This window comes from Peromyscus californicus, unplaced genomic scaffold (assembly GCF_007827085.1).
Source record: "Peromyscus californicus insignis strain IS unplaced genomic scaffold, ASM782708v3 Scaffold_9__1_contigs__length_137607984, whole genome shotgun sequence".
Lineage (NCBI taxonomy): Eukaryota > Metazoa > Chordata > Mammalia > Rodentia > Cricetidae > Peromyscus > Peromyscus californicus.
Window position 1 is genome coordinate 68,833,092 of NW_026294617.1, and position 13,253 is coordinate 68,846,344.

Below are 13,253 nucleotides of genomic sequence, written 5' to 3' on the forward strand. Positions count from 1 at the left end.
GTTGCTTCTGAGGTGGCGCTGAGCCCAATACACGAGTAGGGACTCTGTGATCATACATCGACATAGAGGGGCAGAAAAACACGTCCAAAAAAACAAAAACATTACTTTATTATGAGTCCAAGAACACGGTATAAAAAAACTCCAGTTGTAGAAATGAGCAGACACAGCACGTTTATCTACAGACACTGTACATGTGGGCCCTGCCCTGTAGGCTACACTACACAGACTGTACACAAGGGCACTGCCCTTACAGCTCTACTCTGAACAGCATAGTCCTCATGTTGGCACAGCTCCAGGGAATGCTGCCCGAAGGATGGGGAGGATGCAGTCAGTGCCTGGCTACGAACCTCTCTGGCAGTTCAGCAGGTGGAAATCTTGCAGAGATGCTGGGTCAGCCCAAGCATGCTGCCTCTCCTGTACCTGGCTCCCACGCAGGAAGCTGTCTCAAGCATTTCCTTCAGTCAGTTCATCTGGACATCATGGCTTCCTCGGGGAAGGGCGTCTTTAGCGTCCAACTACATGACCTCAGGCCCTTCCAGCTCATCTCCCACTGGGCCCTCGAAATGGGCCAGGCCGGCCTGCACAGCCTGTGTCTTTGGCTTAAAGGTAGAAATCGCAGGGAAAGGACCTTCCCCACTTCCTTCTCCGTCCCTCTGAAGTGGAGGCAGGAACGGCACAGTCAGGCGGGTTGAACTCCTTTGGGTTGAAACCCTTAATACTGAACCTTCTGAGGCTTCAGGGTGGCAGCTTGTGCATGGGGTGGGAGTGGTTCCCGGGGCTGGAGCTTCGGGGTGCTTGTCCCCGCCCCTCAGCCCAGTGGCAATCCTTGAGCCCGGTGAAGCACACACCTTCACTGGGTCTGCAGGAGCAGCAGCGCCAGGAGCAGCACAGCCCAGACCAGCGGGAAGAGGCGAGGAGCAGCGCTGTCTCCCACGCTGTGCAGGACCCGAACCTCGGGGTCATCTGCGGGGTGAGGAGGCAAAGACCGACAGGTGAGGGGCCCGCTACTGGCACCGGCCTCCACCCAACAGGACGGCGCCAGGCCCTGGGTGGCTTTAGAAACCCCCTTCCTGTGACCCTGGCCCAACTGGCTCTAGCTCCCTACCTGCTGGAAGCCTCTTCTCCTGTGAATTGGCGTGGGCCTGAGGACTGTGAGCTGAAAGATAAAAATGGTAGGAGATGAGGTATTGCCATGGGAGGCGGAGAGGCAACTTCCGCCCCCTCCCAGACCGCTGGACCAAGCTCAGCATGGGTGGAAGGAGGCATCCACGGGGCCTGACACTCACTGATTTTGCCATTGACCGTCACCTTCAGCTTCAAGCACTGGTTTTCTTGATGGTAGATAGGTTTGGCTGTAAAATAAATCCAAAGGATGTTAAGGAAAGGGCCTTTGATAGAAGATATGAACTCAAATCTGACTCTGCTTCCTCAGTGCCCTGTTTACTTTATTTTTTTTTTTTTAATTTATTTAAAACAAGATTTCACTATGTGGCATTGGCTGCCTTGGAACTTATTATGTAGACCAGGCTAGCTTCAAATTCACAAAAATGTACCTGCCTCTGCCTCCTGAGCGCTGGATAAAAGCACTCAACACCATACCCAACCAATAAATAAATTTTATTTACTTTTAAATTGTTCTTTCTTCTTCTTTAGTGTACGCCGTGGCACACGTGGGAAAGACAGGACACAAACATTGGGAGTCGGTTCTGGCCTTCCATCTTGCCTCTGCACTGCTTGCTTGATAAGGCTGATTTTCTTCTTTTCTTTCTTTCTTTTTTATGTATATATATTTTTTTGGGGGGGCAGGGTCTCTCTACAAAGCCCCTGCAGTCCTGAGATTGACTATACAGACCAGGCTGGTCTCAAACTCAGAGATACACATGTCTCTGCCTCTCAAGTGCTGGAGTTAAAGGCTTGGACCACCACAGCCCAGCAAGGCTAATTTCTTGTTCCTGCCTTCCATCGCCCCACAGGAGTGCTGGGATTACAGATGCAGGCCACTGTATCTGACTTTTGATGTGGGTTCTGGACAGAATTTAGGTTGTCAGGTTTGTGCAGTAACTGCTATTTATTTATTTACTTGTTTGTTTGTTTGTTTTGCTTTGTTTTTTTTGAGACAGAGTTTTTCTGTGTATAGCCCTGGCTGTCCTGGAACTCCCTCTGTAGACCAGGCTGGCCTCGAATTCACAGAGATCCACCTGTCTCTGCCTCCCGAGTGCTGGGATTAAAGGCATGTGCCACCACCATCCAGTCCCTACCCCAATTTTTTTAGGCATGGTCTCACTGTAGCCCACACTGACCTGAAACTTTGTCTGTAGCCCAGGCTGCCCCTAAATCACACCAATCCTCCTATCTCAGTCTCCTGAGTGCCAGGATTATAGGTGTGAGCCACTGTGCCTAGCCTAGCCTTGATATTTATCTTCAGTTTTTGCCTACTTTCTGATCAATGTTCAGTCCCATCTCTCATTCTCTGGAATAGCACTCAACTTTAGCAGTGGTAGTGACAGGAACGTGGAGCGTGTCCCTTCCACACATTCCATCTTTCATGACTCCCAGCCTGAAGTTGGATGAGGTGTTCACAGTGTAATTTCCCTTTCCCTGGGCCATTTTCTACCATGCTGGCCTAGACTCACCCAGAGAATAAGCACTGGATCTAGCCTTCACAAAGCCCAGACCTTGTAACGCTCAGGATTCATCGATGGGTTTCTGCTACCCTCAGGAGAAAGTCTAAACTCCTACTAGTGTTTGGGCTCCAAGAATCTGTCTTAGCCACCGTCCAAGCCCATCACTCTATTTCTTGTATGCCTCTCATCCCGGGAGCTCCAGAAGCGGTCATGCTCCCTTTGGGAATGTGCCACCTGTCCTTGTCACCCCAACCTCAGTCTTTTCTGTCTTTGGCAGGGGCACAGGTCATTTCCCCAAGTGCCCTGTGTTCATGTCTGTCACATCACACTCTTCTATTGGCCTGACGATTTATCTGGGTTCCTTCCCAGCTTCCTTGAGGACAGGGGCCAGGGGTGTTTTAGTTATGTTGTGTCCATGTGCCAGAGTGTCTGGGACACACCTGAAGCTCGTTCCACATCTGTGCTATGAATTAGAGAAAACTGAGTTTAGACTTGGAAGGGCTGGGGGGCTCTGGGCTACTACTTGGCTCTCCACTAAATAAGCAGCCAAGCGCATGCGGCCGGCCACCAGTGCTCTGTGACCTGTCCCTTGCGTACTCACAGATGTAGTAGTAGCTATGTCCTTCCTTGAACTCCTTGCCCAAGGTGAAAGGTGTGAAGCGCTGGAATTTCTCCGACAGCTTCTCTGGGCCATGCTTGGCACTGGGCTGGTTGCACTTCCAACGGACCTGGTCCTTGGACTGGGGTTGGCACGCCACATACTCCTCATGCTCCACCATGTACAATGTATACCGCTCCATGGCGGCGTCTGCCACGGAGTCGTCCTCATAATGCGGGCAGATGATGTCCAGGTAGTCATTCAGCCGCACATGTACAGTGTAGTCCTCCTCCCGGAACCTGGGCCCATGCAAAGCAGGAGGAAGCGGAAGTCAGACCAGAGCCTGAAGCTTCTTCCAACTGGTCACATCATCCCTTACATTCCATACTGGAGCCCCAAAGATTCTTTTGCAATATCTTAACTCCCGTATTTACTGATCATCTTTCTCTGCCACCTTCACTCATTCCCTCACTACCATCTCCTACTCATTCTCCAAGTAACACCCACTAAGCACCTCTCAGGTACCAAAGTACCTTCTAGAACGCCCCAGGTATCTGCCCAAGGATAGACAGGTCCTCAGTATTTCTGCAGCTCGCTCACTGTTCTGTTTCCCCAGGTCTTCTTTAAATGCCAGGAAACTACAGTCTGGCCCGTTCTGCATGTGGGAGCCAAGGTCCCTCTCTCTCTACCACGCTGCTGAGCCCTCATCGCATCCCTTTCTTCGCTTATCTCGGCCTGTCCTGCCCCTCACACCGAGTCTCTCTCAGATTTCCACTTCAGGACCCAGGCCCTGGTCCAAACCCAGACTCGCAGAGAGTAAGACCATTCTTACCAGTTTACACAAATCTTCCTTTCTTGTTACTCAAGTGTATGCCCTGATCGCCTTGTCCCATTTCCTCAGAGCACCCCCAAACATCCCCGTCTTTTTTTATCTCCAAGAGTCACAATTCCACCTTCCCCTGATGAAATGGTACAGTTTAGACCTGAGACTGTCTCTGCCTTTCCCTTCTCCCCAGGTGGAGCCAGCTCCCCTCCCCCAGTCACTCCCCCCCCCCCCAAGCCCCGCAGGCTCCAGCCTGACTGCCCACCAGCCCCTCCCCCTGAGCTCCAGACACCTGGCTCCAGCCTGGGTAGGGTCCTTAGCGGTGGCGAAGTGCTCCCCACCTCCCACTGACAGCCAGCCAGCTTCTCTGAATTCTCCCAAGCAATGCCAGGGAGAGGCTCAGCAGAGCTGCCTGCCAATTTGCTTTAAATCCAAGTCCTCGGCACGGGTGGTGCCCATGGTGATGGTGGGGTTCCGTGGTGGCCACCCACGACCCAGTCATCATGACCCTTTAGAGGCCTGGCCTTGCAACAGCTTGCAGCCTCGAGAACTGGGCCTACCAGGCCCCTCCCCCACCCTGGGGAAAAGAGAGAGAAGCAGAGGGAGAGGCTTTTAAAATTCCTCTCTGGAGAGATAAACATAGAAGCCATTTCAGAACAGGTATTTCAGCTCTGGGCCTGGCGTCTTTCCCCCATTCCCGTGATGGGCACTGACTCATGCCTCAATCCACCTCTGCTACCCGCCCAGGCACTCTTGAGAGCCTGTGAAAATTCACCTTGTCAAATGTAAGCAGCCCCCCTGGACCCCAGGACAGCCCAGGACTGGTTTTGCCTCAGTGCTGGTCTCTGGGCAAAGGGAGCAGAGGAGTCTGAACAGCCGGAGTAGCTGTCTCTCCAGGACCATGGGAACCCAGCTCACACCCTTCTCTTGAGCCTGGAGCTCACAGAGGCAGCTCACACCTGCCTCTGCCTGGAGCCTGGAGACTGCAGGGCTAATGCCCACCACCCTGAGTCACCTGTGCCAACCCTGCACCCGCCCTGCTCACTGCCACCTCATCTCTTCTTCCAAGTTGGGCCTGGCTAGACCGCCCATGACCTCTACTCTAGACCGGCTTTCCTGTAGCTGTAAATAAGACAGGGAATGTGTGTGTGTGTGTCCGTGTCCAGAGGGACAGGCCTGAAGCTATTCTTAGTGGGATATACTTCTAAGGGGACTACCCCCTCTACATAGCCTGCCTGTGACACCTAATCTCCGTCTGGAAGGGGGGGCGACATTGGTGGTGGAGAAGACAGGGAGGGGGGCAAGGAAGAGGCTCCTTCCTGAAAGAGAGGAAACCTGGGAGCTTGGGAACGGAAAAGGCCAGAGTTCCCCCCTCCCTACTCATGGCTTCCTGTCCCCTCCTCCTCCTTCAGCCAACACCTGGCATGGACATAACAGGGACTTTGCTCTTTCCCACTACTAGGACAGGACTAGGTCAGGGAGGCAAGGGGTAGGATCCAGGGCTGGCTGGGCTGACGTAGCAGCCCGGGGCCAGGAAGACATTGCCCTTAGGGTTGGCAGCTGGTTCTATGCTGCCCTCCGACATGCCCTAGACAACAGACCCTCAATAGGCAATGCCACAATGCCAGAGGAGACCGGCATGGCATCTAGCTCAGGGAAGGGGGAAGTAGGCACACTGGGTGTGGGAGTGCTCTGGTGGTATTTTGTGCCCCCACCCCTCGGGGGCTAGGCCCTTTGCCCCTGTTCCACCATGCCCCCCTCTTAGGTTTTGCCCAAATACTGTTCTCACAACTTGAGGAAACTCAAGGGCAAGAACAAAGGGTCTGGCAGTGTCTTCCTCCCAAGACCATTTGCTTCGTAGCCCTAAAACCTGCCCAGGAGAAATTGCCTCCTTCCTGTCACAGCCCTTTGTAGCCCAGTGAAACCCCCTCTGCTCCTCCCCAGGCTTTCCAGGGACACTCCCCTCACCAGTTCCCTAGTGTGACCACCTTGGCCACTCCCTCGGTCTATCCATGCACAGCATGTGCCTAATTTATGCCACCCCCAAAAAATCCTGGGGGCCACTCTGCAGGGTCATCTTAAACACAGAATGTGTTTATACCTGATACCCGAAACCTAGATCCCTACTAAGAGTCTTTCCAGGGCCACTCTGAGCACTGTGTTGACTCTTGATGTCAATAGGTGCCTGTCGTCACACAAATGCTCATGCGACACACAAAAAGAGAGGGCACAGAAGTTTCATGGGGAGACTTAAGAGCCCTGGAGGCCAGGGCCGAAGTTACATTCTCAAGGTAAGAACGCTCGTCCTGAGATCCTTACTTTGGAGTAATGGGATGCCAGAGGGCAGGAAGAGAAGGGCTGAAATAGCGCCTCTGCAAGTAGGCATGAGCAGGTTTCTGCCAGGGTCGGGTACTGCCAGTTACTAAGGGAAGGTAAAGACGGAGGTGGGACGCTACAGAATCCTTCCCACCCCTGGCCACCTCCCCTAGGCTCAGGCCAGGGGGTGGCCGGGACAGTTACCCTGAGGAAAAGCATTGCCAACCGGGCGCCCAGGCTGCCAGAGGGAGTCTCGGGGCTTACTTGGGATTTGAACTGTTCCAGAAGACGATGTGACGGTCAGCAGCGGCCAGACTGCAGCACAGCCCCAAGAGAGGGGCCCAAAGGAACTCCATAGCGTGGGGCCGGGCCGGGCCAGGCCGGGACGAGAGCTCTGCAGTACAGGGTTCCCACTGGCTTCTCCACGGTACAGTAGGCACCGCGATCACAAATCTGGCCTCTTCACTGCTCGACTCCGCCTTTTGGGCCGGCGCCCCGCCCGACACCCGCCCCGCCCCCGCCCCGCCCGGCGCGCGCTGCCCCAGGGCTTGGTGGCTGGGGAGGTGGAGGAAGGGAAAACGCTCGGGGAGGGGAGGAGGGGGCGCCTCCCGCGCCCCAGGGACGGAGCGCGCTCCGGGGTCTGCACAGATCTCTCCATAGCTGCGTGTTCGCTTACGGGGGGTGGGGTGGGGGGGACGACGGGGACACGTCTGTGTGAGGCTCTGTAGGCTTTGTGGGACTGGGCGCAGACGCAAGCTGGGGAAGGGAGGAACTCACACGTGTGGGTCTGGGAACCAGCGGCTTCAGGACCTGGCTTTGCAGCGCGGGGCGCCAATCTTGCCAGGGTGCGAGGTTGGGGGATATACCCACACCTTTCCCGAGATTCACACTCAGGCCTGCGCGTTCGCCTTCTCACGCTCTCTCGCTATCCGCACCCCCTCCCGCAACCCCTCCATGCCCAGACTCTGCGCTTGGCTGCCCCTCCCCACACAGACGCGGCTGTTTGTTTTTGTTGGGTTTGTCAATGTTGTCTTTGTTCAAGAGATTGTGTCATCGCTTAGATGCCGGGAATAAAGTGCGACGCTGTGTGTGATCAAGTGTGTAACGTGTGCGGCCAGGGCTAAGGGCGCCTCAGTCCATCCGTACTTTGTGCGAGAGGAACAGATAGGACCCTTGGGCTCACGAGGGGGTCTCTTCTTAATTTTTTAATAGAGCCAAAGTACACTAATGACCTGTTTGTCTCACGCGTGTCTCGGGCGAATGGGCTCTTGCAGATGGACTGTGGGAATATGGTCACGGAGGGTGACAAACTAACCCACACATGTACATATGGCGTGTGTAAATAAATGCGTGTGTAAATGTGGCAAGGTAGGTGTAAAGACACTTGTGAGTGTGTGCGGAAGCGTGTGAAACGCCTGACATACGTATGCTAATGTTTGTGAACAGTGTGTGAAGAAGAGGAGAAACGTGTTTGGGCGTGCAGCGGGGGTGGGCTGGAGTCGGGGTAGTTTGGGCCGCTGTGGTAGGCTCAGTCTTGGGTCTTCCCGTCGGTAGGACCTCAGTACCAGGCTCAGATCCCCTCCCCCGCTCCATGTAAACAACCTCGCAGGAATTCACCTCTCGAATCAGCAGCTGTCTGGAGAGGGGCTGGCGGCGTCTGCGCCTGTGTTGGAGCTGGCGGGCAGGTGTTTGATTAGGCTCGAGTGCGTTCCTGGAGCTGGAAAGTTGAAAGCTGAGTGTTTGGTAGTTTGCTTGGGTGGCTGTGTGCCTGCAGGATTTGATGGGGCGGGGGGTTAGGTTCCCCCCCCCTTTTTTTTTCTTTGCGGCTGCGCATCAGGGCAAGTTGCGGACCCGGCGCTCTTTGCCGGCTCCGGCCCAGCTTCCTGGGCTTGCAGGCCGTTTCATCCTGGTTTTTTACGGCCAGGCCTGGCGGCAGAGCCTGTAATTACGCCGGGCCAGGACGCCGCGGCCAGTCCGGTGCTGACCCTGCTGGGGAGGAGCCTGGAGTTGAGGAGGGCTCTGGCCTTCTTCCTCCTCCTCCTCCTCCTTCGGGAGGTGGGCCCTACTTGTCGCTCTCACCATAAATATTTACTGAGCTCCAACTAGGTGCCGCGCCCTGTAACCCGGCTCCTGGGTCAGGGTCCGGCTTTGCACAAACACATGCCACCTTCGAGCACACCTGCCCTGCGGGACGTGCCGGAGCCCCACGCATAGCCAGGGTGCGGCCCGCCCCTCCCGCCGGGTCCGAAGTTTATCAGCAGCCCTAGAGAAGCGCCTCACGCGCTTTTTGCTCATCTGGAGGTGAAGGTCCTAGGTGAAGGTCCCCCAAGCGTCCCTCGTGCTGCGAGTATCCTCTCCCAGTTCCTTTGCTTCGTAGGGTTTGGTTTTGTTCTATGTCGTGTTGCCGGCGCCAGCACGAACAGTAGCCGGGCAGTGTTCGTTGAGTGAGGTCACTCACTGTAAAGGTGTAAACATGTGCCTGCTGAGAAACTCGCACAGGGGTAAGGCAGTAGCACATCTTCAGAGAAAATAGCCCAGGATTGTCCCTGGGGGAGACGGCGTTGGGCCGGATCGCCTCCGTTGGCTGCCACTGGGTGAATACGTGTGGGGTCCCGCGCTGCGCAGCTCCCTCCCCGCAGGTTCAATCCCCCTGGGCCCAGCCTGGCAGGGACGCGTTCACCTCCTGACTGCCCGGGTCTAAGGCAGGAAGGAGCGAGCTAGGTGGAAAGGCTGGCGGAAATCTCGGCACCGACAGGACGCAGAGCCTCTGGTTTGGGACCTTGTCCAACATTGTCACTTCAGGCCTTGATCCTATCCCTATATTTGCGCCTTTCTGTGTTGGCTATCCCTTGGCACACAGAACGCGAGGATGAAGCTAAGATAAAGTCTTTGCCCTCCCGGAGTCCCGCAGTAGGCAGGGCACTTATGTTGGGGCATATGTTTTCCTGGAATTGGGTAGCAGAGGAAATACGCCTGGCCAAACAACAGTCTTGCTAAGTGCTGAAACTCAGACCGGCAACACATTCGCACTAGCCCGGTGCTCCTGGAGCCGCTGCGCCGCCTGCTGGGAGGAGCGGAGAGTGTCAGTCCATGTGAGATGCGGACGCGGACACAGAAGGACAAGACTTCAGAACACAGAATAAATCTAGGCCTCCTGGGCATCCCAGTTCTAGCTCGCCCTGGCTTGTCTGGCTTTGTTTGGGGCTACCTGTTACCCTAAAGTTGTGTACCTGCGTTGTCTCTCAGCACTCCCACCCCCAGGCAAACATCTGTGCTAAGTGGCAAATATGTATGAGGTGTCTGTTTGTCTGGGGAAAACCCCTTCATGAGTCCCTTCTGGGAATTTTGAGGGCTAGGGTTAACTCTGGGTGTGCTGGGTGGGGGTGGTGAGATCCTGCTTCTACAGAGGCGACTCACCCGCAGGCGACTTTTCCAGACTGGAGCAGCCACAGACGCTCGCTCGGCAGCTTGGGAGTAGGGAGGCCTGCGCTGCTGCCATGGGGCGTCTCTAGGTTCTTGGGTGAGGCACAATGGGCCCTGAACTTGGAGCCATTTCTGCCTTACTATCTAAGGTAATTTTGAAAACTAAAATGCACCATTTCTCACTTTATTAGTAACATGGGCAAATTTTTCAATTTGGAAAATAGAGGAGAGGAAGAAAGGAGCTTCTGATAAGGATGTTTACTTGCTTTTTTGTCTTTTGAGATAAGGGATCACTAATAGGTAGCCCCGGGGTGTCCTGGAACTCACTCTGTAAACCAGGCTGGCCTCAGACTTACAGAGATCTGCCTTCCTCTGCCTCTTGAATGCTGGGCTCAGAGGCATGCATGATGGGGCTGGAGACACAGCATAGCAATTAAGATCACCGGCTGCCCATCCAGAGGACCAGGACCCTAGTCCCAGCACCTACAGGGTAGCTTACAACCATCTGTAACTCCAGTCTCAGGGCACCGAGGCCCTCTTTTGGTTCCTGAAGGCAGAGGCATGTAGGCAGTGCAGAGACCTTCATGCAGGCAAAAACATCAACACACATTTAAAAAGAGTTTAAAAATTAAAACAAATCACCGAACAGTCAGTCACGTGCCACCAGGGCCAGCACTTTCTTTTGCTAGAATTATAAATACGACTCTTTTCTATTGGGAGTGTGATGGTTAATATTTAGTCATCAGCAGGAAACACATTTCTGGGAATGCCTGCGAGGGAGTTTCTGGACTGGGTTAAGTGAGGTGGAAAGAGGAAGATTCGCTCTGAATGTGAGCGACCCCACACCATGGGCCCGGGCCCGGGCTGAGAAGGAGAAAGTGAACTGCAGAGGCACGTTGGTCTCTTGTTGCTGACTACCCTGTGAGCAGCTGGTTCCTGTGCCAGCCGAGTCCTCGCTGCCGTGGCACACAGTGCTCCAACACGGAGACAAAGCAAAGTCTTCCTTAAGTTGCTGGTGTTGGGTATTTTTGTCACGGTGTGAGAAAACTAATTAATACAGGACTTTCCTCTCATTAATTCTACAACAGAATCTATTTCCATCGCACACAAACTCACATAGCACACGTTTTAATTCTGGGTAAGAGATGCTGTTACAACATGCTAAGAATGAGTTCTACCTACCACGAGGCCACACCCCAGCCCTGAAGTTGGCTTATTCTTCAAACCTAAGACCCATGCATTGGAGACAAACGCTCTAATACTGATGGACATTCCCTAGTGCCCAAAGGATTTTTTTTTTTAAAGACAGTGCCTCATTATGTTATCTAGACTGGCTTTAAACTCATGATCTGCTTGCCTCAGCCTCCTAACTTTGGAGGAGCTGGAAAAAAAAATGCTTTTGGTATTGCAAGCCAAAGTAAAACTCTTTTGGCTTCTAGTCCAGTTATCTCACCAAGGGTCAAAGAGCCGGATGGATCTGCTCCTCTTTCCTTCCCAACCAGGTGAGACTCAGGGGGTTGGTGTGATTCCCCCTCAGGTCAGGGGTAGGGGAGGTTGGACAGGAGGAGAAGGAAAGAGATAGGGAGGCAGAACTAAGGACAGGGCAATGGGTCCTTCACGGAAAGCACCAGAAGGGGGTGTATAGTGCCTCTTCCACAAAAATTTACTAACACTAGTGAAATTTCCTAACGCACTTGGCACAGTGTCCAACATTGTCCTGGGAGGCACAAGAGATCCCAGGATATCCCCTTGCCTTACAGGAATCCAGTGTACCGGAAAATGTGGGTATTATATGAGAATTGTAATACAAGCCAAGACCTCATAGAGAAAGCTCGTTTATTTGGGGTGGGGAGGACACCATAGAGAAAAGGCTGTTTGAAATGGGTCTTAGAGGACAGTTAGGTGTTCACGTCCACACGAAAAAAGACGTATATAGCGGAATGAGGTGCAGGGAACACTCTGGTGTAGCAAACATCCCAGACTATCAGAATATATCTGGTGGAGTGGTATGGAGTTCTGTCCTCTGTATGACACGGCCATTACCATCTTGAAATCAGAGTGGCTGACTTTACCCATAAGGCCCTCTGACAGGGTCAGGGATATTAATATCCCCTGTCGAAGGAGCTGGGAGTGGAGGAAGACGCACTAGCCTCTCACCTGAGATTCTGGGACTCCCTCCAGCGCACCCCCTCACCCCAGTGTACGTAACCCTGGCATGGCTTGTGTTCACTGGTCTCCAGGGGTGTGTGTGTGTGTGTGTGTGTGTGTGTGTGTGTGTGTGTGTGTGTGCACGTGCTAAGTATGTAGGAGAGAGAAGGCTAACTGAGAGGGGTTCCATTTCACTGTGCAGCTTTTGTGAAGTGATTACTCATGCTGGGGTGCAGCTTTTGGTGACGCAGCCCTTTCAGGGCTACCCTCCATCTCCTGATCCTTTATAAACACTCCTGTGAGTGAGCTCAGGAAACTCCTTGGTTCACCCAGCCAGACTTGCATGGGATCGTTCTTGGTCTGTCTCTGGTGTTCAGCCAGGTGTGAATAGATAGATGTTCACATCTCCCGAGGAGCAGTCACACAACACTGCATCACAGAGCCACCTTCAAGCTTCAGGGGCCACAGGAAGGAAAGAACGGCAAAAGACATTCCCCAGGATGTCTCCCAGGACACTCTCCAGGTCTTGCTGTGGGGCTCAGGCTGGCCTCGGTTCTTTTTTCTTCTTCTACGGTGCTAGACCTAGCAGGGCCTCATGTGTACACACCACGGAAGCATTTCACCACTGAGACACACCGCTAGCCTTTTTGTTATTTTGTTTGAGACCAAGGCTCTTGTCAAATTGACCAAGCTGCACTTGATTTCATGTAGCCCAAACTAGCTTCGCACCTTGAATCCTCCTGCCTCAGTCTCTGGAGTAGCTGGGGTTGTGGGTTATATTAAAATGCAATATTTTTCTAATTATGAATGAGATGATCACTGCAGAAATTTTGGAAAAACAGAGAACAACGTTACCATGAAAGCTGTCCTCAAAATGCATGACTTCAGACTTTCTCCAGACTCTGTAGTTTTTACGGCAAATACCTCTGAGAGGTTATGGCTTGGTGCTCAGGGGCCCTGAGTGGAATCTTTTGTATTTGCTGTAGGGTTTATAATAGCATTGTTCACCTGTGCCTTTGATCACATACTCTCTGGTCTTTATGGGCTGCTGCAAACAGTGATTCAGGCAGAGCCCCCGAGCAGTCAAGAAGAGTAAGGCTCAGAGAGGAGAGGTGGTATTGGGGTCTTAGATTGGTGCCCTTGGTGAGGCTTAGGCCCTAAGGCGCTACTTCTGCTCCCACCCACTGCCCGATATCCACAGTTCTGGGGATGGAGAAAGGCTTCAAACTGCTGTTTGCTGTGAGAAAACGGACAGCTTATGTGCAGAGAAGGAAAAAGAACAGGGTATCTGCCCAGAACCAGAGCATTGTGGGTGTGCAGA

At 53.5% G+C, this 13,253-nt stretch overlaps 1 protein-coding gene across 3 annotated transcripts; it reads right to left on the reverse strand.

The window, feature by feature from the left end:
* Positions 1 to 83: 83 nt before the first annotated feature.
* Positions 84 to 7,454, reverse strand: Efna1 (ephrin A1). 3 transcript variants are annotated; one of them, XM_052731248.1, is made up of 5 exons: positions 7,139 to 7,454; positions 3,226 to 3,521; positions 1,287 to 1,352; positions 1,106 to 1,156; positions 84 to 963 (listed from the first exon to the last, which is right to left on the reverse strand). In XM_052731248.1, exons 2-5 carry the CDS (start codon positions 3,422 to 3,424, stop codon positions 851 to 853), a joined length of 429 nt encoding a protein of 142 aa, XP_052587208.1. In that variant the 5' UTR covers positions 3,425 to 3,521; positions 7,139 to 7,454; the 3' UTR covers positions 84 to 850. The 3 variants fall into 3 exon arrangements, with proteins under 3 accessions (XP_052587208.1, XP_052587206.1, XP_052587207.1); XM_052731246.1 differs by lacking the exon at positions 7,139 to 7,454 and adding an exon at positions 6,626 to 6,833; XM_052731247.1 differs by lacking the exon at positions 7,139 to 7,454 and adding an exon at positions 4,338 to 6,595.
* Between the last annotated feature and the right edge of the window lie 5,799 nt (positions 7,455 to 13,253).

Coding starts and splice junctions, on each gene's coding strand:
- Efna1 (XM_052731246.1), bottom strand. CDS start 6,717: ATGGAGTTCCTTTGGGCCCCTCTCTTGGGGCTGTGCTGCAGTCTGGCC. Junction 3,522..6,625: donor TGGAACAGTTCAAATCCCAA/GTAAGCCCCGAG, acceptor GCATGGGCCCAG/GTTCCGGGAGGAGGACTACA. Junction 964..1,105: donor GGAGAAGAGGCTTCCAGCAG/GTAGGGAGCTAG, acceptor CTCACCCCGCAG/ATGACCCCGAGGTTCGGGTC.